Source organism: Lontra canadensis, unplaced genomic scaffold, assembly GCF_010015895.1.
Source record: "Lontra canadensis isolate GAN:19392208 unplaced genomic scaffold, GSC_riverotter_1.0 scaffold159, whole genome shotgun sequence".
Classification (NCBI taxonomy): domain Eukaryota; kingdom Metazoa; phylum Chordata; class Mammalia; order Carnivora; family Mustelidae; genus Lontra; species Lontra canadensis.
This window is the reverse complement of record NW_022631153.1, coordinates 1,363,687-1,387,437: the sequence shown is the minus strand read 5'-3', so window position 1 is coordinate 1,387,437 and position 23,751 is coordinate 1,363,687. Positions and strand designations below refer to the sequence as shown.

The 23,751-nt window shown below is 37.6% G+C and overlaps 1 protein-coding gene across 1 annotated transcript in view; it reads left to right on the top strand.

Annotated features, from left to right (window-relative positions):
• The window catches only part of ASAH1 (N-acylsphingosine amidohydrolase 1), a 47,941-nt gene that overhangs the window by 3,042 nt on the left and 21,148 nt on the right, over positions 1-23,751 (top strand). Inside the window, exon 2 of the mRNA XM_032844901.1 lies at positions 18,471-18,517. Within this exon, the coding sequence (XP_032700792.1) occupies positions 18,471-18,517 (47 nt within the window). The remainder of the gene's footprint in view (positions 1-18,470; positions 18,518-23,751) is intronic.

Here is a 23,751-nt window from a genome sequence, read left to right as displayed (position 1 = left end):
AGGGCAAAGGTTAGGGCACCCACACACATACGTGTCAGGTAGAGAAGAAATGGCAAAGTTTTAAAGCAACAGCCAGAGTGGGAGAGAGAGTGTTGCAGAAGCAAAGAGGAGAGGGTGGGACAGGTATCTCCCTGTGTTGGGTGCCTTTATAACAGTCAGGTGTCTGTTATACTTGGTAGTTGGAGGTCATTGGTCACCTTGGCCTGAGCAGTGTTGGGAACAGAATAAGTTGCTGTAGGCGGAGGAGTGATGAGAAGGAAAGGAAGCCGAGTGGGAGAGATGACTGTTGTCAGTAATAAATCTGAGCAGATTCTGAAAATGTGTGAGAATGAAACATAATGGCTCAGTAATTAATTGCTGAGTCAAACTTATTTTTATGCATCAGCTTCTTATATCAGCTTCTCATATGAGTGATAGTATCTTTGATGTTATAGCTAGTAGATCAGCTTTTAGCAATGATTTTTATGAAGTTTCCTAAAACCACATACACCCTTTCTGGCCTGGCCAATATTACTGTACTGCATCTGCTTTTCCCCAGTACTCCAAAGGAAGGAACATGCTGATATAATCTGTTCACTTAGTCAACAGATATTGCAGGCCTACTGTGTGCCACATTATGTTCCAGATGCTGGTAATGAGTTAGTGATAGATATAAAGGTCCCAGCCCTCATGGAAGGTTTATTCCCATGCCTTTCACCTAAATATTCCTAGTTTAATAGAGTGCCATCCCATCAAAGGTCAGAAAACAAACTTTGCTTGCCCATTTGAGTTTGTTATATGTGCAAGAAATATGCCTTACTCAATGTGTTTGCACAATGTGTTTGTAAATGTGTTTGCTCTATTGTACACAGAGAATATTTTAAGAAACAAATCATATTTAGGAAATAATTGTTGGTGAATTTAAGAATTAAAATTGCCTGCTAGAATTAATTTGACTTCTTTTTTGATGGTATGAGTACTGGAGTGAGCTGTGTAATTTCTTCAGATTACCTTTCATTGCCTTTTTCTGACTGTGTGAGTAAGACAAGGACATGAGGGCTTCCTGAACTTTTTTTAAAGTCTTAGAACCATACATTTCATGGAAGTTCTTACTAACTCCACAGGACGCAAATATTTCGAGGAGTTGGATAAGTTATGTCATTTCTTTTAGGCAAGGAGCATTTGAGTTGTTAATGGAAGAATTTTTACTTTCTATGTTATTTTCCTGTGGCAAGTAGCTCTGTAATTTTTTTTAATGAATGGGGAAGAAATAAGTCTGCTTAATCTCTAAGAGGTTCAAATTCCTATCAAATGATTAGAGTAATTAGGGAATTCATTGACCCAGAAAGTATTTACAGAACATTTTACAGAGATTTTCACTACTTCCTCTGGTCCTAGGAAACAAATATAGGAGAGAGCAAGTGAGAGAGAGGTTGAAAGTCCCAGTTGGTTGTGTGCTTGGCCCCCTGTGATAGAGCAGCACAATATGCCAAGCCGTCTGTATAAACCTCTACATATCACCTATTTATAGTCTTTACCTATCATCTATTTAAATTTTGCCTGTCTTGATAAGGTTGTCTTACTGTGTAGAGTTAAATTTGGAGATAGTAAGAACCTTTAAATAACAAATGAGCGTGTTGTAATTCCATTTCAAGTCTCTACATAGATTTTGAAGCTGTCTTTCCTTGTAGAAGAGTCCCTTGAAAGTGAGAATGCAGCTGTCTCCACTCTACCCCCAAATCTAACCTGTTTAAAATGACATTGGTGTTCATACCTTCTGAGCACCTGAAACACCCTCATCTTACACTGCTACCTTTAAAATTTTCAATCACAGTTACGCTTTCCTCTTTCAGCGAGATTCTGTGTAGATGTCATGTCTGTACATGGTGTTTGTTTATTGCTGCCAGGATTATCAGAGCACAATCTTGTTGGCCTCAGACTCCCACATACATGATGGCGAGGCTGCTCTCCCTTTTGGGGCAAGTTGAATGCTCTCCTAAGACTTGACAGAGCACTTTCAACGTCTCTCACGTTGTCTCATAAGAAGCATGCCTTGCCGTTTGATTTTTATGTTGGCTTTTGCACTTAGGCCATGCGGATATAATTATTAGGAATAGATGAGCATTATTCCATTGCACGACTTGCTGAGTTGATTCTAGTGATCATCAAAAACCCTGAAGGAGATGCACATTGTTCCCTATTAGGAGTTAAATTGAGACATTGGCTTTATTGCTGTCTCTGTGGGAAACCATGTGAGAGAGGGAGCAGGGGAAGGAAGCTGGACTGGGACTTTGGAGACTGGTTCTGTCACCAGCTGTGTAACCTTCAGTCAGTGATGGAGGTGGGCCTTGCATCCTAAATATGAACCTAAAGTTCCTGAGAACTTGAAATTCAGTAAAAGGGCATAAATTGGATTTTTATGAATTAAATCATATTCTAACCCAAAAGTTCTTATATTTAGGAGAATCTTACAGTGGATAAGTTAGAATGAAATATGAGTTGCATTTCTAAAGTTTATAATTTGCTCTTATTAAATGGTGTCTATGGAAAATTAATAGTTGCAACTTAAGATTTTCTTAAATAGAGTGCTACTTTTTAGTGTCCATTTCTAACTTTGCTAAACAAGAATAGGCGAACTTAAGAGTACTGTGCCTACATTGCATTTATATGTTGTTGTCTTTTTTTTTTTTTACGATTTTATTTATTTGAGAGAGAGAGGAAGAGAGCTTGCAAGAGTTGGGGAGGGGCAGAGGGAGAGAGGAAGGAATCTCAAGCAAACTCCACAGTGAACACAGAGCCCAATGTGGGGCTCCATCCCACATCCCTGAGACCATGACATCCCCTGAAACCAAGGGTCAGGCTCTTAACTGAGTGAGCCACCCAGGCACCCCTTGTTGTTGTTGTTTTTAATTCCAGCTACTTGACATACAATGTAATATTAACTTGAGCTGTACAATATAATGATTCAACACTTCCATACATCATCCATGCTCATCAGTACAAGTGTGCTCCTTAATCCACACCCTCCCCTCTGATAACCATCAGTTTGGTCTCTATAATTAAGAATCTGTTTCTTGATTTGACTCTCTCTTTTTTCCACCTTTGCTCTTTTGTTTTGTTTCTTAGATTCCACATATGAGTGAAGCCATATGGTATTTGCCTTTCTCTGACTTATTTCACTTAGCATTATTACTCCATGTGATTGGAAATGGCAAGATTTTGTTTCCCTTGCCTCAGGAGACATATGTAGAAAAAAGTTGCTTCAGCCGATGTCAAAGAAGTTATTGCCTGTGCTTTTTTCTAGGATTTTTATAGTTTCATGTCTCACATTTAGGTCTTTAATCGTCTTAAATTTATTTTTGCATATAGTATAAGAAAATGGTCCAGTTTCATTCTTTTGCACGTTCTTGTCCAGTTTTTCCAACACCATTTGTTGAGATTGTGGGTTTTTTTTTCCCCCATTAGCTATTCTTTCCTGTTTTATCAAAGATTGACCATAGAGTTGCATGTTTGATTTTGGGTTTTCTATTCTTTTCCATGATCAATGTGTGTTTTTTGTGTATCATTATGTTTTGATCACTACAACTTTGTAATATAACTTGAAGTTATGCCTTGTTACTTGATTTTTGAAGTGCCTCCAGCTCTGCTTTTCTTTTTCATGATTGCTTTGGCTATTCAGGTTTTTTTGTGGTTCCATAAAAATTTTAGAACTCTTTGTTCTAGATCTGTGAAAAATGTTGATAGGGATTGCATTAAATGCGTAGATTGCTTTGGGTATTATAGTCATTTTAACAGTATTCTTCTTCCAATCCATGAGGATGGAATGTATTTCCATTTCTTTGTGTCATCTTCAGTTTCTTTCATCAGTGTTTTGTAGTTTTCAGAGTACAGTACTTTTTCCTCTTTGGTTAAGTGTATTCCTAGGTATCTTACTATTTTGGGTGCACTGTAAGTGGGTTTTTTTTTTTCTTAATTTCTCTTTATGCTGCTTCATTATTGGTGTATACAAATATAACAGATTTCTGCAGATTGTTTTTATATCCTGCAACTTTACTGATTTTGTTGATCAGTTCTAGCAGTTTTTTGCTGGAGTCTTTTGGGTTCCTTATATATAGAAGCATATAATTTGAAAGTTTTTCTTTTTCCTTACCAGTTTGGTTGCCTTTTATTTTTACTTTGTTGTCTGACATTTATGGCTAGAACTTCCAGTTCTGTGTTGAATAAACATGGTGAGATTGGACATCCTTGTCTCATTCCTGACCTTAGGAGGAAAACTCACAGTTTTTGCCCTTTAAGGATGATGGTAGCTGTGGGTTTTTGATAGATAGACTTCATTATGCTAAGTTATGTTCTCTCTGAACCTACTTTGTTGAGAGTTTTTATCATGAATGAATGTTATACTTTGTCATAGGCTTTTTTTGGTGTTTATTGAAAAGATCATATGGGTCTTACCTTTCTCTTATTGATGTGATCATGTTGATTGATTTGTGAATATTGAACCATCCCTGAAACCCAGGAATAAATCCTACTTCATCGTGGTGAGTGATTTTTTTTTTTAAATGAATTGTTGGATCTAGTATTTTGTTGAAGATTTTTGGCATCTGTATTCATTGCAAATATTGGCCTGGAGTTCTTTTTTTGTAGTTGTTTATCCGGTTTTGATATCAGGGTAATGCTGGCCTCATGGAATGAATTTGGAAGTATTCCTTCCTTTTCTACTTTTTAAAATAGTTTGAGAATAGGTAGTAAGACTTCTTTTAATGTTCGGTAGAATTCCCTGTGAAGTCACTGGTCCTGGATTTCTGTTGGTTGGGAGTTTTTTGATTACTGACTCAGTTTCTTTGCTGGTTATTATCAGTCTGTTCAAATTTTTTATTTCCTCCTGCTTCAGTTTTGGTATTTTATATGTTTCTAGGAATGTATCCATTTCTTCGAGGTTATCCAATTTGTTGTCATACAGTTTTTAATAATATTCTTCTATAATAGTTTGTATTTTTGTGGTGTTGGTTGTTATTTCTCCCATCTCATTTGTGATTTTATTTGAGTTCTTTTCTCTTTTTTTCTTGATAAGTCTGGTTAGAGGTTTATTAATTTTATTGATTTTTTTTTCAAAGAAGCAGCTCCTGATTTCATTGATACATTGTTTTTGTTTGTTTTTAGTTTTATATTGTTTATTTATCCCCTAATCTTTATTATTTCATTCCTTCTGTTCATTTTAGGTTTTGTTTCATTTTCTAGCTCCTTCAGGTGTAAGGTTAGGTTGTTAGGTTATTTATTTGATATGTTTCTTGTTTCTTGAAGTAGGCCTGTATTGCTAAAAACTTCCCTTTTAGAACTGCTTTTCCTGCATTCCAAAGGTTGTGGACCATTCTGTTTTCATTTTCATTTGTTTCCATTTACTTTTTTTATTTTCTCTTTTATTTCATGGTTGACCCATTTATTTTTTAGGAGCATGGTATTTAACTCCCGTGTATTTGTGCTCTTTGCAGATTTTTCTTGTAATTGATTTCTAGTTTCATAGCATTGTGGTAAGAAAAGATGCATGGTATGCTTTGATCTTTTTAAATTTGTTGAGGGCTTATTTTATGAGCTAATATATCATCTGTTCTGGAAAATGTTTCATGTGCACTTGAAAATGTATATTCTGCTGTTTTAGGGTGGAATGTTCTGAGTATATCTGTTAAATCCATCTGTTCTAGCATGTCATTCGAAGCTATTGTTTCCTTGCTGACTTTCTGTTTAGGTGATTCATCCGTTGAAGTAAGTACAATGTTAAAGTCCCCTACCATTCTTGTACTATTTTATTAGTTCCTTTGTGTTTGTTATTAGCTGTTTTATGTATTTGGGTGCATAAATATATACAGTTGTTATATCTTCTTGTTGGATTATCCCCTATATGATTATAGAACGTCCTTCTTTGTCTCTTGTTATAGTCTTTCTTTAAACTCTAGTTTGTCAAATATGAGTATTACTACTCTGGCTTTCTTTTGACATCCATTTGCATGATAGATATTTGTCCATTCCCTGACTTTCAATCTGCAGGTGTCTTTATGTCTAAAATGAGTCTCTAATAGGCAGTATATAGATGGGTTTTGTTTTTGTTTTTGTTTTTCTGTTCCGTCACCCTGCGTCTTTTGATAGAAGTATTTCATCTGTTTACATTCAAAGAAATTACTGATAGATATGTATTGTCACTTTACTATTTGTTTTATATTTGTTTCTCCAGTTTTTCTCTGATCCTTTCTCGTGTTTTTCTCTTTCATGGTTTGCTGATTTTCTTTAGTGATATATTTGGATTTCTTCCTCTTTATTCTTTGCATGTTTATTAGTGGTTTTTGATTTATAATTCCCATTAGGTTTATATATAACCTCCTCTGCATATGGCAGTCTATATTAAATGAATGGTCCTTTATGTTGGAATCCATTCATTACTCCTCTCCTCCCCATGTTTTAGGTATATGTTGTTAAATCTTACATCCTTTTATTTTGTGAGTTCCTTGACTGATTTCTTACAGAAATATTCATTTTTACTGCTTTTGTGTTTCCTTTATACTGTCACCTTTGGTCACTCCTTTCTACTCTAAGAGTCCCCCCTAATATTTCTTGCAGAGCTGGTTTAATGGTCACGCTCTCCTTTAGTTTTTGTTTGACTGGGAAATTCTTCCATCTCTCCTTCTATTCTGAATGATATGCTTGCTGGAGATAGTATTCTTGGCTATAGATTTTTCCCTTTCAGCACTTTGAATATATCGTGCTTCTTTCTTCTGGCTTGGAAGGTTTCTGAGGAAAAATCTCCTGCTGGCCTTATGGGTTTTCCCTTTTAAGTTACTGTCTTTTTCGTCTTCATGTTTTTAATTTTTTTTCCCCTTATCACTGTATTTTGCCAATTTAATTACAATATTTCCTGGTGTGGATCTGCTTTTCTTGACTTTGATGGGAGTTCTCTGTGCCTTCTGGATTAGGGAAGTTTTCAGCTATTATTTCTTCAAATAAGGTTTCTATTCCCTTTTCTCTCTCCTGTTCTTTTGGGAGTCCTTTAATATAAATGTTATTACACTTGATGGAGTCACTGAGTTCCCTAAATCTTTTCTCTTATTGCATAATTATTTTGTCTCTTTTTTGTTCATCTTGATTATTTTCCATTACTCTGTCTTCTAGATCACTAATTCATTCCTCTGCTTCTTATCCTGATGTTCATTTCATCATTGTGTTTGTCATTTCATTTATTTTACCTTTTCTCTCTGCTCTGTTACTCCTGTGTGTGTTAAGGGTCTCATTCAAATCTTCTACTCCTTTCTCAATTCCAGTGGGTATCTTTATGATCTTACTTTAAATTCTCTACCAAGCATGTTACTTATATGTGTTCAGCTTAGATTTATGGCCTTGTCCTGTCCTTTCATTTGGGATAAGTTTCTCTGTCTTCTCATTTTGTTTAAGTCTCAGTGTCTGCTTCTGTGTGTTGGGAAAGTCAGCATCTCCTGTTCTTGAAGAAAATGGTCTTACAAAGAAGAGGTCCTGTAGTGTCCTGCCATAGTGTTCCTTGTTTCCCGGGGCCTGGTGCTTCTGAGAGTGTCTCCACTGTATGTTGCCTGTGCTCTGCTGTTCTGTTCTGGCCACTTTATCTTTCAGGCCACTTGTCTGCAGAAGCTCTCTTTGCCTGTTGTGGGCTTGGTTTGGTTCCTGGCCTAATTGTGCTGGATTTTGACTAGGTGTGCTCTGGTCTGTTCGTGACATGAGACCATTGTCACTGCAGCTGGAACAGAAGCTCTGCAAACTCCCATGTTGGGAGGTACAGTTTGAGCAGGGGTTTGAGCTGATCTTCTGGGGGAAGGGAACCACTGTGCTAGGACTGAGGCAAGTATGACTTGGGGGGGGGGGGTCCACTGGGGGTAAAGGTTTGGGACTTGGTCTAAGCATATTAGGTAGTGAGTGTGGGTCCAGTGCTGCTTCCTGCAGCTGACCCTGGGCTTATGCTGATGAGTGTGGGAGGGAAATGGCCAGCCAGTTCCTTTGTTCCTGCAGTGGTCTCTCGTGAATGTTGTCTCTCTGGGATGTGCTCAGAGATGAGCAAATAACCCCCCAGGTACTCTTTGGATCGTTATTTCCACACACTCTGTAGATCGTTTGCCTGCCTTCACTCCAAGAGCTACACAGTACTCTCTGGGATCTATCCCAGCCAAGCCCTCTGATCTTAAAAAGTCTAGGCATTAAGCCCCAGAAGTTTCAGGAAATTATGAAATTTGGCCCTTCTCACTTCTCAAGGCAATTGCTAAGGCGGGGGGGGGGGGTGTTCATTTTCCCTTGTACTCCCTGTGTGCTAGTTTGTCTCTTGCCCTTCTCTGAGACCCTGCCTCCCTCCCTACTGCAGCAGTCATGATCTGTTTCCCTCCCATACCGCATCTCTGCACTTCCTACCTTCACTGTGGCCTCTTCTCTACCTTTAGTTGTGGAGTTTGTTCTACCAGTTTTCAGGTCAATTTCTGAGGTATATAGGATGATTTGATAGTTATCTAATTGTATTCATGGGATAAAGGGAGCCTAGAGTCCTCTCACTCTGCTACCATCTGTCTTTGTTCTATATGTTGTTATTTTAAAATAACTTTAGATAATGACAGTTTCAGACACTTAAAAATAATGTCAGAGAATCATTCCTTGAAAATCTCCCCCATAATGTAAATGAAATTATACAATTTTTAAACTCAGTGTTTTAAAGTTTATATCGAAATATGTATAGTTAAAGAAAATCAAATTATATAGATAGGCTTATGATGAAAATCAGGTTTCCTGCTTCATTCTTTCTACCCCAATTACCTTTCCCTAGAAGCAAACACTTTTAACTGTACTCAGGTGATAGTCAGCAGAACCTGTGTTTATTATCATACTAGTTGTGTGCAGCTCAGTCTGTTTTAATTAATTGGTGCTTCTGCCATATTGGGGGCTGAAAGTTTTAAGTCACTCCTGGTTATTTCTATGAATATTATTTTGATATGTTTATGCTTAATTTGTCTCAATTAATTTTAGGCATTGTTTTCTCTAATACTGCAATGATGGATAAAAATTTAGCTTACTTTCAACCATCTCTCCTGCATCTTTTTTTTTAAACAATTTTGAGATGTAACTGATATACAATTCACCCCCTAAAATTAGACAGTTCAATGGCTTCATTATATTCACAGAGTTGTGCAATCATTTCTCTGGTCAGTTTTAGAACATGTTCATGAGCTCCAAAAGAAACTTCTTATCCCTTAGTCCTAACCCTGAAACCTACCCCTCCCCTCGGTAACCACAAATATACTTTGTCTCTATGGATTTGTCCTTTCTGGACGTTTTATGTAAAGAGGATCCGAAGTATGTGGTTCTTTGTGATTGGCTGCTTTCACTTAGCATGTTTTCAAGGTTCATCCACACTGTAGCATGTAGCCATACTTCATTCCTATTTATGATTGAATAATTTCCATTGTATGGATATACCACATTTTGATCATCCATTTATCAGTTAATGGACATTAAGTTTGTTTCCACTTTTGGTATTGTGAGTAATGATGCTATGAACATTTGTGTTTGTGTACATTTTTTGTGTGGACACGTTTTCAGTTTATGACTAGGAACAGAATTGTGGGGTCACATGGTAACTATATGTTTAACTGAGAAAGCACCAGTTTTCCAAAGCAGCTGCACTATTTTACATTCACATTAGCATTGAATGAAGGTTCCAGTTTCTCCACATCCATGCTAACACTTATTAATTTTATTATTATTGCCATCTTAGTTGCTGTGAAGTGGTATCTCATTGTGGTTTTGTTTTGCATTTCCCTATTGGCAAATGATGTTTGGCATCTTTTCATGTGTTTACTGACTTAAATCTTTGAATAAATGTCTATTCAAATCCTTTGCCTATTTTTAAATTAATTTGTCTTTTTCTTATTGATCTTTAAGATATATATTCTAGATATAGGTCTTTTATCAAGCATATGATTTGCTGTTGGCATAAATGTAAGGATTTATTTCTTGGACTCTCAATTCTGTTTCACTGATTTGGAATCAAATCAATATTCCAGATATTTCCAAATATTCCAAAAATATTTGGAAACAAATCTATTCCATTGATTTGTTTTTATGCTGATACTGCAGTTTCTTGTTTACTGTTGCTTTTATAGTAAGTTTCAAATTAGGAGGTGTCAGTCTTCCAACTTTGTTGGTCTTTTTCAAGACTATTTTGACTATTATTTGTTCCTTGAATTGCCATATGAAATTTAGTGTCACTTGACTTTCTGCAGAGAAACCACGTGGGATTTAAATACGTATTGCATCAAATCTATGGATCATTTGAGTATTGCCATCTTAGCAATATTAAGCCTTCTGGCCTATGAACATATATGGCTTCCATTTATTTAGGTCTTTAATTTCTTTTTACAGTGTTTTATAATTTACAGTGTACAAGTCTTACACTTCTTTGTTTAAATTTATTACTAAGTATCATATTCTGTTTAATGTTATTTTAAGTAGAACTGTTTCCTTAATTTCATTTTCAGTTTGCTTATTGCTACTGTATAAAATTGATTTTGTACATTGATTATGTATCCTGCAAACTTGCTGAATTCATTTATTATTTTTTAAAGTTTTTAGTGGATTTGTTAGGGCTTTTTGTTTTTGTTTTTGTTTTTTTTTTGTTGTTGTTTAATAAATTATATCATCTGGAAATGAGACAGTTTCTTTTCCAGTTTGGATCCTTTTTGTTTTCTTGCCTAATTGTTCTGGCTAGATACTCTAGCTCATGTGGTGCATGTGGACATCCTTGACCCCTCCCACTTTTTTCTCCCTTCTCTTTTTCATTTCTATATCCTTTTACCCTTGCATAGTCAACATCAATAACATAATTGTAATTGAGTCATCAATGATTTTTCTGTATATCTACTTTTAAAAAATGGAAAGAGTAAACAATGTTTAAAGAAGTATGATTTGTAAGTATTGGTTATTGCCCAATGTGCTGTGATTCTAAAGCCACAAATCTAATGACACTGAAAGAATATTCAAATATATTTTCTACCACATATTCATATTCGTGACACATTTTAGTTTGCTTCATGTTTATATCATGGCATTCTTGTACAGACCTTTTTCCTTAGAGTTTCTAATTGGTTTCTTTTCATTTTTTGTAATTAGAAGAAAAAAACTAAACCTATGCCATCCTGACTATATTCTTTTTTTGAGGCGGGGTGCAGAGAGGGCATGTGAGCAGGGGTTGGAGAGAGGGAGAGAGAGAGAGAGAATCTTAAGAAGACTCCACACTGAGTGCAGAGCCCTACACAGAGCTCGATCTCATGACCCTGAGTCATGACCTGAGCTGAAATCAAGAGTTGGGTGCTTAACCAACTGAGCCACCTAGGTGCCCCCATTCTCCCTATGTTCTGTATATTATCCAATCTCTGATTTATTCTCTATTTGTTGTGTCCATTCTTAAAACTTACTAAATCCCTAATCTGTTTGGGACCAATTTGTTTTTATTTGTACCATATTTTTCTGATACTGCAGTTTCTTCCTGTAGTTTCTAGTTTTCTAGTTTTCTTTTGTTTTCTAGTTTTCTTTTGTTCGTAAAGTCTGTGCTTCTCTTGTAGCCTCAAGTTCTTCCAGCCCTTCAACCATACAGTTTATCCTATGGAATCTCTCTTTTTAGGACACCTGTTTCTTGCTGTCTAATGGGAGTGTAATTTCTCAGAGTTCCCTTTACAATGTATGTTGGAGCCATTATTTTGGGATCCTGTTCTCTTTTACTTGGTTTACTCCCTTGTTTTGCTAGAATATATCTTGAAGTAACTTAAGAAATAATGTGTGGGAGGTACACTTTCTGTGTCCTTGCATTGACTTAAAATCAAAAACTTCATTAAATCCCAAAATTGATCAATGCCTTGACCAGTTAGAAAGTTCTAGTTTGAAATTAATTCCCTGCCAAGGAAATGATGGTGTCACTCTCTTCTGGCATTCATGTAGCTGTTGAGAAGTCTGATGGGAGTGTGATTCTTATTCTTGTATAGGATACCCTCCCCCACCTAGTGCTAGAAGCTTTTTATTTCTTTATGTCTGAAATAGCATAGTAACGTGTCTCACTGAAGGCTCTTTTTTTTTTTGGTCTTTTTTTTTTTTTTTTTGAGTTATCAGTAGTCCTTTACACTTTGAAACACATTTCCATTCAGCTCTAACAAAATTTCTTCTATTATTTCTTTCATAATTTCCTTCCCTTTATTTTCTGTGCTTTCTCTTTCTGGAAATCCTATTAATCAGATGTTGGATCCTACCTATTAATTTTATAAACCTTTCTAATTTTTTTCCTACTGTGGTTTATTATTTTTCCTTTTTCTTTTTTTTATTTAAATTCAATTTAGTTAACATTATTATTATGGATTATTCTTTTCAGAATGAGAATTTCGTGCTTCATCAGTTGCGTATAACATCCAATGATCATGACATCAAGTGCACTCCTTAATGCCCATCATCCAATTATCCCTTCCCCCGACACAGCACCCCTCCAGCAAACCTAAGTTTGTTTCCTAGAGTTCGGTGTCTTTTTTGGTTTGCCTCCCTCTCGATTTTCATCTTATTTTTCCTTCCCTTCCCCTATGTTCATCTGTTTTGTTTTTTAAGTAACACATATGAGATAAATCATATGGTATTTGTCTTTCTCTGAATGATTTATTTCACTTAGCATAATGCACTCTAGTTCCATCCACCCATTGCAAATGGCAAGATTTCATTCTTTTTGGTGGCTGAGTAATATTTCATTACACACACACACACACACACACACACACACACACAATCTTCTTTATCCATTCATCTGTCAATGAACATCTGGGCTCTTTGCATATTTTGGCTATTATGGACATTGCTGCTATAAACTTTGGGAGGCAGGTGCCCCTTCAAATCACTATGTTTATATTCTTTGGATAAACACCTTTCTTGTGTTTCCTATATGATTTATTTTTATTCTAAGACATATTTTCTCACCTTTACTGTCCTTTTTATTTCAGCAGTAATGTTTTTAATCATTTTGTTTACTTTTTTTCATATCATCTTATTTTTATTTTATTGGTATACTGAATTTTTCTTGAGGTTACTAGTAATCAGGAGTGTTGAAACTGATCATGATTTTATATTACTTTTTTTTCTTGTGTTCCTTAAATTATTCAGTATTTTTCTGTTAAACTCTTTTTCATTTGTTTGTGCCTAAATATTAGACTAAGAGACCTTTTTTTGTACGTGGCTAGATAGTATATCTTTTAGGCATTGGGGGTTAAGAGCCAAATCAAAGATATTTTATAGGTACTTATATAACATATATTTCCACAAATTTTTATTTATGAAAATATATTAATAAGTTAATACATTTTTTGTAATAGGTCTACTAATGAGAACAATTGATATCTTATGGAGTAGGCATTTTGCTTATTGGGATTCAGGTTTAGTGTTCCAAATTGATAGCAAATGTTTATATGTTATTCCTGATCTGCAATGAGATTTTACATATTTCATCCTCAGCAGTGTCTATTTGTGTGGATAGTGTGATAGGATGAGTAATAGCTTCCCAAAGATGCCCATGTCCTAAACCTAAGAAGCTGTGACTATGTTCTTTTTGTGGCAAAAGGGACTTTGCAGATGCAATTTAGTAAAGGAGCTTGAGATGGGGACATTACACTGGATTAACCAGAGAAGCCCAGTATAATTACAGAGATCTGTGTAAGAGGGAGGCAGGAGGCTATAGAAGAGAAAAGATGCTGTGCTCCTGGCTTTGAGTCTGGAGGGCCACAAGGCAAAGAATGTAGGTGACCTCCAGGAGATGGGAAAGTCAGGGGAACAGATTCTCCCTTAGAGCCCTGGAGGGAACACATCCTGCAGACCCACTTTAGATTCTGACCTCCAGAGCTATAGCATAATAAATTTGTGTTGTTTCAACCCATTACGTTTGTGGTAGTTACAGCTGCCATTGGAAACTAATATAATCAGGTGCTGCCAAATACTCTTAGTCCATGAGCATAGGATTTTAGTTTTTTTAAAGATTTTATTTATTCATTTGAGAGAGAGAGCCCAAGCAGGGAGGGACGCAGTGGGAGAGGGAGAAGACTCCCGCTGAGCAGGGAGCCCCACATGGGGCTCAATCCCAGGACCCTGAGATGATGACCTGAGCCGAAGGCAGATGCTTAACGGACTGAGCCAGCCAGGAGCACCGAACATATGATTTTAAATGACTGTAGGGATGAGGCACTTACAGTTAATTTTTGGTAGTTAGGTGGTAGCTGCAGGAGTGTTGGCTGATAAGATGAGGTAGAAGCAGCTATTGTGAGGAAGGGAGCTCCCTGAGAGGTTCCTGGCTCAGAGTTGCAGTTATTCTGGAGGGTATTATAAGGAAAAAAATCTTCAAATGAGGATGAAAGGAGAGTTGAATTGATGGGTCAATAAACAGAAAGTAACCCCATCCTGACCTCCGCATACAAAACTCCATCTGGTATTTACCACCAGGCAGAAAACTAACACACACACAATCTCTTTCTCCTTCTCTTTGTTTCACACTTACACACTACCTCCAAGGGTTTCCCTCTAAAGAAACTGAAAAAGTCATCTAGGAAGAACAAGAACATGGCTGTTCATGCTTTCCAGCCGTGGCTGGCACACCTCAGTAAGCAGGCCCAGTACAGCCTGTCACCTGGTTTTGTAAGACCTGTGAGCGAAGAATGGTGTTGATGTTTTTTTTTTTAAAGTTGGGAGGGAAAAATCCAAAGAAGATTAATATTTTGTGACATGTAAAAACTACATGGAATTCCCATGTCGGTGTCCATCCACAGAGTTGTATTGGAACATAGCCACCCTTATATATTTGCTTACTGTCTGTGGCTGCCTTGCGTTACCATGGCTGTCGAGCAGAGCCTGTGTACAGGGTCTTGTGGCTTTCCACTGCCGCTCGGCACACTTCAAGTGATAGTTATGCAATTTTAACTCAACTGCATTATAAGTGCCACATGTATCAACGTACCATGTTATTTTAAAAAAAGTTATCAGTGCAGACCTATCATGTCAAAACACAAAAAGTGAATTTCAAATGTTGCTCTCTCAAGGCAGAGTAGAGTGTGGATTATCTTGGCAGTTAATTAGATGACAGAGCACATCTAGCATTGTGTTGAAGGAATGCAGAACGTGTCAACATGGATTAAGCAGTCATCACAGTATTCCCAACTGTAGGAAAAAATGATCAGAAAAGTAAGACAACTTAAAACAAGAGTATCTCATCACAGAATTTATTTACAAATTTTAAAAAGCAAAACGAGGTTGCAATGGAAATAAATCTTCAGGTAGTTCATCTGTTAGCAAAGCAGGGAAACTCACTGAGCCATGGTGAGTTAATGAAATCACATTTGATTGCAGCAGTAGAAGAAATGTATCCTGGGAAAATTTGTTGTGCACTGTTAGCCTTTACATGAGAAGAGCTACCTGGACTTTGGTAGACATATCCTTATCAATTGAAGAGAAGGCAAACCGATTCCCAGTTATTGGTACTGAAGTTATTGATTACTGATCAGTTATTGCTGTTTTACTAAAGCACCAGTGCCATGTTTGAGACTGAAGAATTCATTAGTCTCAGTGAATAGTCTGGTGGAACAGCTACAGGCAAGGATGCTTTCAAAGAACTTGAGAACTGAGTAATTCACTAAGACCTGAAATGGAATCTGCTATTTTGTGTAACAACTGACAGTGGTAAGAATATGTGTGGAGCAGACAAAAGCTTAGTTGGGCAGATGTACAAAGCTTGTGAAATGCAAGTTGTTTCAAGCTTATGGTTATTAATCATAGTAGTGATTGGCAGGTACTTTGTGGAAAATGTTTGAATCTGTCATGTGTTAAAGAACCAGTAATACCAGGCATGAACTTCTTTACGTCTTATAGATGTAACCATTATCATTTCTATGAATTTTTTTAAGAAAGAGATGCTGGGAGCGCCTGGGTGGCTCAGTCGGTTAAGCCTTTGGCTCAGGTCGTGATCCCAGAGCATCCTGGGATCGAGCCCCACATCAGGCCCCCTGCTCAGTGGAGAGCCAGCTTCTCCCTCTCCCTCTGCCTGCCTCTCTGCCTACTTGCACTCTCTCTCTCTGTCAAATAAATAAAATCTTAAAAAAAAAAAAAAAGGGAAGAAAGAGATGCTGAATATCCAAACTTCTGTATTTCACTATAGTGAAGTTAGCAGCAGTCAAGTTTTGCTATGAATTTTAAACTCAGGGGCTAAAATTTTTCTAAACAAGAACCACCCTCAGCCACTGTTACTGAACATTGAAGGGCTATGGAGATTAGCCTTTGCTATCTTGACACTGAATTATCAAATTGTTGCTGTATATTATGTAAGATGTTATATTCTAACATTCTAATTCTAATGATTGAATTAGCTTCTGATAATTTTTTGTGCTGTTTCTTAGTGAATTCAGTATAAAATTGCAAGGCAAACAGCACTTACATGAGAAACTTATACTGTACTAAAGTTAGATAGTTAATGTTTGGGTCACAGGTCAGTCATGCTACATTATACACCTCTTTACTATAAAAAGTTAATACATTGTGGAATGAATAAATCACAGGGGTGAAAATTACAGCATAGAGAGTATAGGTAGTGGTATTATAAAAGCATTGTCTGGAGACAAATGGTGGCTTGTGGTGAGTACAGCAGGACATACAGAGTTGGTGGAATCACTGTGTTGTACACTTGAAACTAATGTAACATTGTGTGTCACCTGTACTTCAATTTAAAAAAAAGTTAAAACAAGATGTTATATCTCCATTCCCACACATACTTGCTGCAGAAATACTTTCTGAGCTCAAACTATAGTTCTAATAGTTTCCTTCCCTATTCCGCCTCTTATTGTGGATTTATACTTCTTTCTAAAAAATTACTTTACTGCGGTGCCTGGGTTGGCTCAGTGGGTTAAAGCCTCTGCCTTCGGCTCAGGTCATGATCTCAGGGTCCTGGGATCGAGCCCCGCATCAGGCTCTCTGCTCAGCGGGGAGCCTGCTTCTCCTCTCTCTCTGCCTGCCTCTCTGCCTACTTGTGATCTCTGTCAAATAAATAAATAAAAATCTTTATAAAAAAATTATTTTACTTTTTACAATATTGGGTCTACAGAAGGAAGGAGATAAACATGCTTGCTATCTTGAACCAGTAATAAAAACATTGTAAATTCATGTGGACTTTTACCATTTTATGTTAAGAGCTGGTTTTATTTTGCTACTAAGCTTCAGCAGCTCTCCCTAAAATGTCTCATTCATTCATTCATTCATTCACTTACTGGCCTCAGTGTTGGAAGCCAGGAAGTGGAGAGAGAAACAAATAATTACAATAAGTCATAACTATGGTGGTAGACATGTGTACTGGTGCTGGGGAGAGGATGGACAGTATGACGTTTCCATATGGGAGGTAGAGGAAGACTTCACAAACCACAGTGTTTGAACTGGGTCTTAAAAATTGAAGTCCAGGGGCGCCTGGGTGGCTCAGTGGGTTAAGCCTCTGCCTTCGGCTTAGGTCTTGATCTCAGGGTCCTGGGATCGAGCCCCACATCAGGCTCTCTTCCCCCCGCCCCTCTCTGCCTTCCTCTCTGCCTACTTGTGATCTCTCTCTGTGTGTTAAATAAACAAATAAAATCTTAAAAAAAAAAAAAAAATGAAGTCCAGGGCACCTGGGTGGCTCAGTGGGTTAGCCCTCAGCCTTTGGCTCGGGTCATGATCTCAGGGTCCTGGGATCGAGCCCCACATCGGGCTCTCTGCTCAGTGGGGAGCCTGCTTTTCCCTCTCTCTCTCTGCCTGCCTCTCTGCCGACTTGTGATCTCACTCTCTCTGTCAAATTAATAAAATATTTATTTTTAAAAATTGAAGTCCAAAGTTCATTAGGTGGAGAAATGGCATTTTAGGTCACTGGAACACTGGGTGCACAGATAGGAAAGGTCAGAGATCAGAGGACATGTTTGCATGTGGCCGTGGGAGATAGGAGGAGTGGCAGGAAAGGAGGCTGGGAAGGTAAAGTATGGCCAGATTATGAAGGGCCCTGCATAGTGTGTCCTGAAAATCTGGTTTGGGATGCAAATTTCTGTTGCAATGGAGTTGGTTCATAAATTCAAGTGACATCATATTCTATCAAGATTTAATTTACTGTTAGTGATAAATCAGCCTGACTTAAACATTTCCATTTACTTTCTTAACATTTCCTCTTTATTCAGTATGTTTGCAAGATAGAATCCAAATTACAGCACTAGTACAAATTGAATTAAGGCTGAAAATGCCCTTAAGTTTGAGATTTTAGAAGTTTTCGTGGGAGGAAAAGACTTTTAAGAGGTATCAAAATGATCTAAAAGGGCTAATCATGCTTGATTTTGTCTACACAGTCTTTAACTGTTTTTGCAAATTGCCTGTTCAGTTTATTATTTTCTGAAATTTAATTTTCTTTGTTTTTTGTTTTTTTTTTCCAGTGGACAGAAAACTGCAGAAAATCAACCTATCCTCCTTCTGGACCAACGTGAGTAAACATCAGATGTTCAAAACTGACTTTGGCCTTTGTGGAGACTTTTCCATATGTAATTATCTCATAAAAATGACAGTATTGAAGAAAAATTTAAGTCATGTCTTCTATCTTTAAACAAATTTTTTTTTTCTGAGACAGTTTTGTTTTTGTTTGGTCAGGTTTGTTTGGCTAAGACCCTAGACAAATATTGAAGTACCCCATGACTAAAATGCCCTTTTCTAGTCTATCAAAATCAGAGAGAAAAAGAATTTCTGTTCTCCAGCAAATTCTGTCGATTGCCAGGCATTTTTTTATCCTGACAAATGCAGAGCTGAACCGTGACTTCCTGTGGTACCTGAATATAAACCATCAGATTATATTGGAAGAAAGTGTAGGGTCTTATATATGAAACCTTCAAGAAATAAACCCCAAGTGTGATAATCAAAGCTGTTGAGGATAAAACAAGATTAAAAAACATAAGGGAAGGGTCAGTGTCATATTTTAGTGCATTTATGTTAATATTTTTAATATAGGTATATGGCATTTTCAAATCTTTCAATGGCTAAATGGGTTTATGAGAAAAGTATAAGAACAGCCCAGAGGGTTCAGAATGTGGAAAAGAAGAGAAAGGTATAAAGAAGGGTAATCTTTTTTTGCCCTGCTTTCTTTCTTTCTAAAAGTAGCCTGGGGTGGGCAGGGGAAAGGAGAGTACAGCTTTAACCTGTTAACCTTAGAAATAAAACTGCCAGTTATTTTCCCAGCAAACATGGGTTTACTTGTGAAGAGCAGAGAATTACAATGCAGGACAAGCAAGCTACAGCAAAACTGTAGGGAAGCCAGCAGAACAAAAGAGGAGAATGCTCTTTTATAGAGAAAAGGGGGAGGTTGGGAAGGCTCTTCAAACCAGAGAGTCCATTGGAATAAATGGCGTTTGAAGCATAGTGCCTTTTTATTGGCTGAGTTATGGCAGTGTCTTATTGGCTGGGTTGTTGCCAGAAGAGGAGGAAAGCCTTTCTTCCTGCAGGGGTAGTAAAGTAGTATCTAAAGTATTATCAACTTGCAAGGCTCCTTTCTTTCTGCAGGGTTGTAAGTTCAAGCCCCATGTTGGAGGTGAAGCTTTCTTAAAAAAAGAAAGTCTTCAAAAATATAAATTTAAAAAAAATCTTTCTTTGAAAGCATCAGTGATCAAGAGTCAGGTTTTCCACATTTCTGTGCAGGGAGTAAGGTGCAGAGCAGTTGGAAATCACTTAAAGCCATATTTGAGTTAACAAGAAAGTTAGGAGAGAACACTCAGGCACTTCCCATCTAAAGACTGTATCTTCTTAAGGTCATAAGTGTTGTAGATTTTCTCAGAGCACTGAACCAGCATCATCTTACTGAGTACATTGTTTTTTAAAAAAGTTCAGTAGAGAGCAAAATACAAAACTTAAATAATTATACAGAACGGAAGAAGTAACAGAACTCCAAATTGTATGATGGCTCTAAACTAGGACTCTAGGTCTGAAAGTAGCCAACTGAAATATTTATTGGCACTGGTTCCAATTTAGAGGAAAGGTTTTCCCTGTGGAGGCAAACATGGAGTCATATATGCCTCCTGGAAGTCTTTGCTTCAAGAGACAATGGAAGCAGAATAGTGGATATAGCCAAGAGCACACAGAGTACATTTGTAAACATACAGTACAGGTACATACTAATACTTTGTTAGTAGTCCAGTGGTTTAATGCATTTGAGTGGTGAGAGTTTTAGAATTTCTGGTAGGGCCAGACTGTTATTTGGTCCAAACCAGAGTCTCTTTTTATCAAGACAACAATTACTAGATTTTCAGTGTCGTTTTTCCCTCTCTAGAGTCAGTTGTTGGGTATCTCTTGTCAGTTTTTCTAAATGATCATCTGGGAACGTCCCTTTGGACTGTGACAGAGGTTTGTCTCTTGGTCTCCTTAATAGCAGCATTTTTGGTGTAAATACCAAAGGTATTATGAGGTGGTTTTGTTTGGCCCCCAGGGAGTGAGTCAAGTCTGGTATGCCCAAGAACCTTATTAATAGAGCAGCTGGCAAAAGTATGACATCTAGTACATTTTGGACATAAGAGCCATTTCTATTGTGGGTAAGGACATTTCATTGTTTCTGTAATATTCCAAAGTGATGAATTGCCCCAAAGGCATACTGACTATTGGTATAAATGTCTGTGGTTTTAGCCTTGGTGAAGGGACAGGCTTGAGCAAGGGCATATATTTCATCCTATTGGGTAGAAATAGCCAAAGGTTAAGGTGCTGCCTCAGTGATGTCAAAAGGAAGTTGTGATGGTGTACCCAAGTATGTACCAAGTACATACTTCAAATAAGAACTCTCAGGAAGTCATGAAAAAGCTTGCCTTGGTTAGAAGAGTTTCTTACAAATTGTCGTGAGGGGCCAAAAAGTCACGTCAACAATCATATAGGGTATCATCTGGATCTGAATGTAGTTCTTGTTTGAAGATCAGCTGCCCTAAGTATCAAACTTGAATTTGAGCAAACTGCTATTTTTTTCTCACTTTGGAGGCTTTATTTCCCTTTAAGCCTACAAATTTTAATAGATGGATGTTGTCTCCTGTAAAGAAGTTTGAGAAGGGAGGATAGAGAAGCAATTCATCTACATATTTTAAGAAAGTAGAGCCTTCCCAAAACTTTCTATCATCCAAATCAGCTTTTAAGGCTTGTGAAAAGTAAGGGGGACTCTGTGAAACCCTAGGGATAAATATTACCATCCAGTTGTATTGTTGTTCTTCCCAAGTGAAGGCAAAAATCCTAGCTGTTCTCATCAGTGAGCATACTAAAAATGTTCTGCATAGTTAAATTCTGAAAAATTTGCTTTCAGTAGGAATGGATATCAGTAGCATATGAAGGTTGGAAACAACAGGATACCAAGGGGAAACAGTAGTATTTACTGTTCTTAGGTCTGGGACAGACCTCTGTTTGGCCATTGGGTTTTCTTACAGATAAAATAGAGGTATTACAGGGACTAGTACAGGGGATAGTGAAGCCCTGAGCCTTGTAATCTTCTATTATGGGCTTGATGCCTCCAGGGCCTTCTTTATTTACGGAGTATTAATTAATTCTGCAGAAAGGTTTTGAGGGATCTATTTGAATTTGTTGGGGAGGTGCACTTGGGATTGTGCCAATATCAGTTGAGGATTTTGCCTGTTAAGGAGGTGGTAGTTGATCCAGTAGGAGCAAATAATCACTGTTCCTAGATGCAGCTGTAGTCAGAGATGGAGCCAATGAATGATGTGGAAGGTCATTTAATCAACCCTTGGTTGGCTCTTTTGATTACTATTACCAAATTCTAGAATCATTTCCCCCTTGGGGAGAAGGAAATTCTGGCATGATAGTTCTGTGAGAAATCTTGGCGCAGTAAATGAATAGAGATGGAGGAACAAAGTGGGTGGGTGGGGAAAGGATACATATCTCTCAATAGTCCTAGACAAAAGGGAATAGGTTCAGAGATAGGAACCTGTTGAGGTTTATGAGAGATTACCTCCCTCTTCTCCCACCCACCCCCTTCACCTCACCTTAGCTACTTGAGCTTTTGTAGTGCTCTGAGGTGGAGGCTGCTTTAAAGCAGTAGAATTAAGCATGGAGAGTGTAGCTCTAGTTTGATACAGACATAGATTTTTTTTTTCCAGTCTGGAAAGTGGTTTCTGTAGGTCACTGAAGAGGGAGGGTCGGGATGAGTACCTGTAGCTCCTCGGGGCCTTGTGTTGGGAAGTAGATGGTTAGACAGCACCTAGAGCACTTAAATTTGTCCCAGCTTTTTAGTAATGCCCTGGCTCTTTGCAGTAATAGCAGAAACTGGAAGGTTTTTGGTTTAGGCCTTATTCGCCCAAGTCGAAACTTGAGAATTTTAGCAGTCCTTTAGGTGACCCATCTAGGACACAAGCAAGCTGAAATGGTTTTCCATTTCATCCTGGTCCTCTTAAAAGACTCAAGGAGAGGGGCGCCTGGGTGGCTTAGTCGGTTAAGCATCTGCCTTCAGCTCAGGTCATGATCACAGGGTCTGGGATCAAGTCATGAATTGATTTGGCTCCCTGCTTCAGCAGGGACTCTGCTTCTCCCTCTGTCTTTGGCCCTGCTCATGCGCACACTCTCCCTCTCTCCCCACTCCCCAGATAAATAAAATCTTAAAAAAAAAAAAAAAAAAAAGACTCAAGGAGAAATATCCCAGTTTGGGTCATTGATGAGTATAGAGTTAAATGCTACCTGGGTGGATTCAGCATTTAAAGGAAAACCAGTACCTTCTTTAAAAACAATTCGGAGTCAATTATAGTAGTTATGAAGAGATTCATCAGGCTTTTGTGCACAAGCCTGAATTTTTGTTCCCATTGACATGCTTAGGAAAAGCTACTGTAACTGCCCAGTGGATATTCCTTGGGAGTGTCCTAGTGTCTTACCAAAAGTTATGAGTCTGTTTCTCTGCGTGTCCTTTAGGATGTTCCTATCGGACTAGTTTCATCCAGTGTTTGGTCTGGCCTTTGCAAGTAAGCATGTAGATTCATGGATATAAATCTGAGAACTAGATTGGTAAAAATTTGAATAACTAGGGTAAATTCTAAAGCCTGTGGGGTGGGGAATAGGTCACCAGTCACTTCAGAAAACTCTTCATGACTTGCATAGTTCCCTTAGTACAGGAGCATAAGAAACTTGGCATTTCTATAGATCATCTGAAGACTCGGCTTTAAAGGGGCAGGTTTTAGCAGGTTCAGGAGAAGGAGCAGGGAGTACTTCAGAGGGAAAAGGAAGTTCAGCAATGTAAAAAAAGGAAAGTGGCACCTGCCAGATGTCAGGAAACAAAGGTAGAGGGGGGTAAAGATCTCTGAAGCTGTTTTGACTTCTTTCACTTGTCTTGTCAGTTAATTTAGAAATAGTATCTTACAAAGAGGCAAACTTAAAATCCTGTAGGGATTCAGAAGCCTCAAAGTACCATCTAAAACAGGCATCCCGTTTAGGTTTTTTTGTTTCTTAGTGGCTGTGCTTTCTAATTTACTTTTGGGTAAACCAAGTTTGGGGAGATCCGAAGTTCCCCATAATGGGCATTGAAGTTCTGAGTTACTTTTGGTTAACTCAGTCTAATTTAGTTATAAATGCATATGCATATGCAGTTTTTAAACATAGAACAGCTGGAGTCCTAGGAGGGGCCGAGTACCCTTGAAGCATTTTGATGACTGAGATCCCATTTCTTAGACATTTTTCTCTAGGGTAAAGAGAAAAAATGCT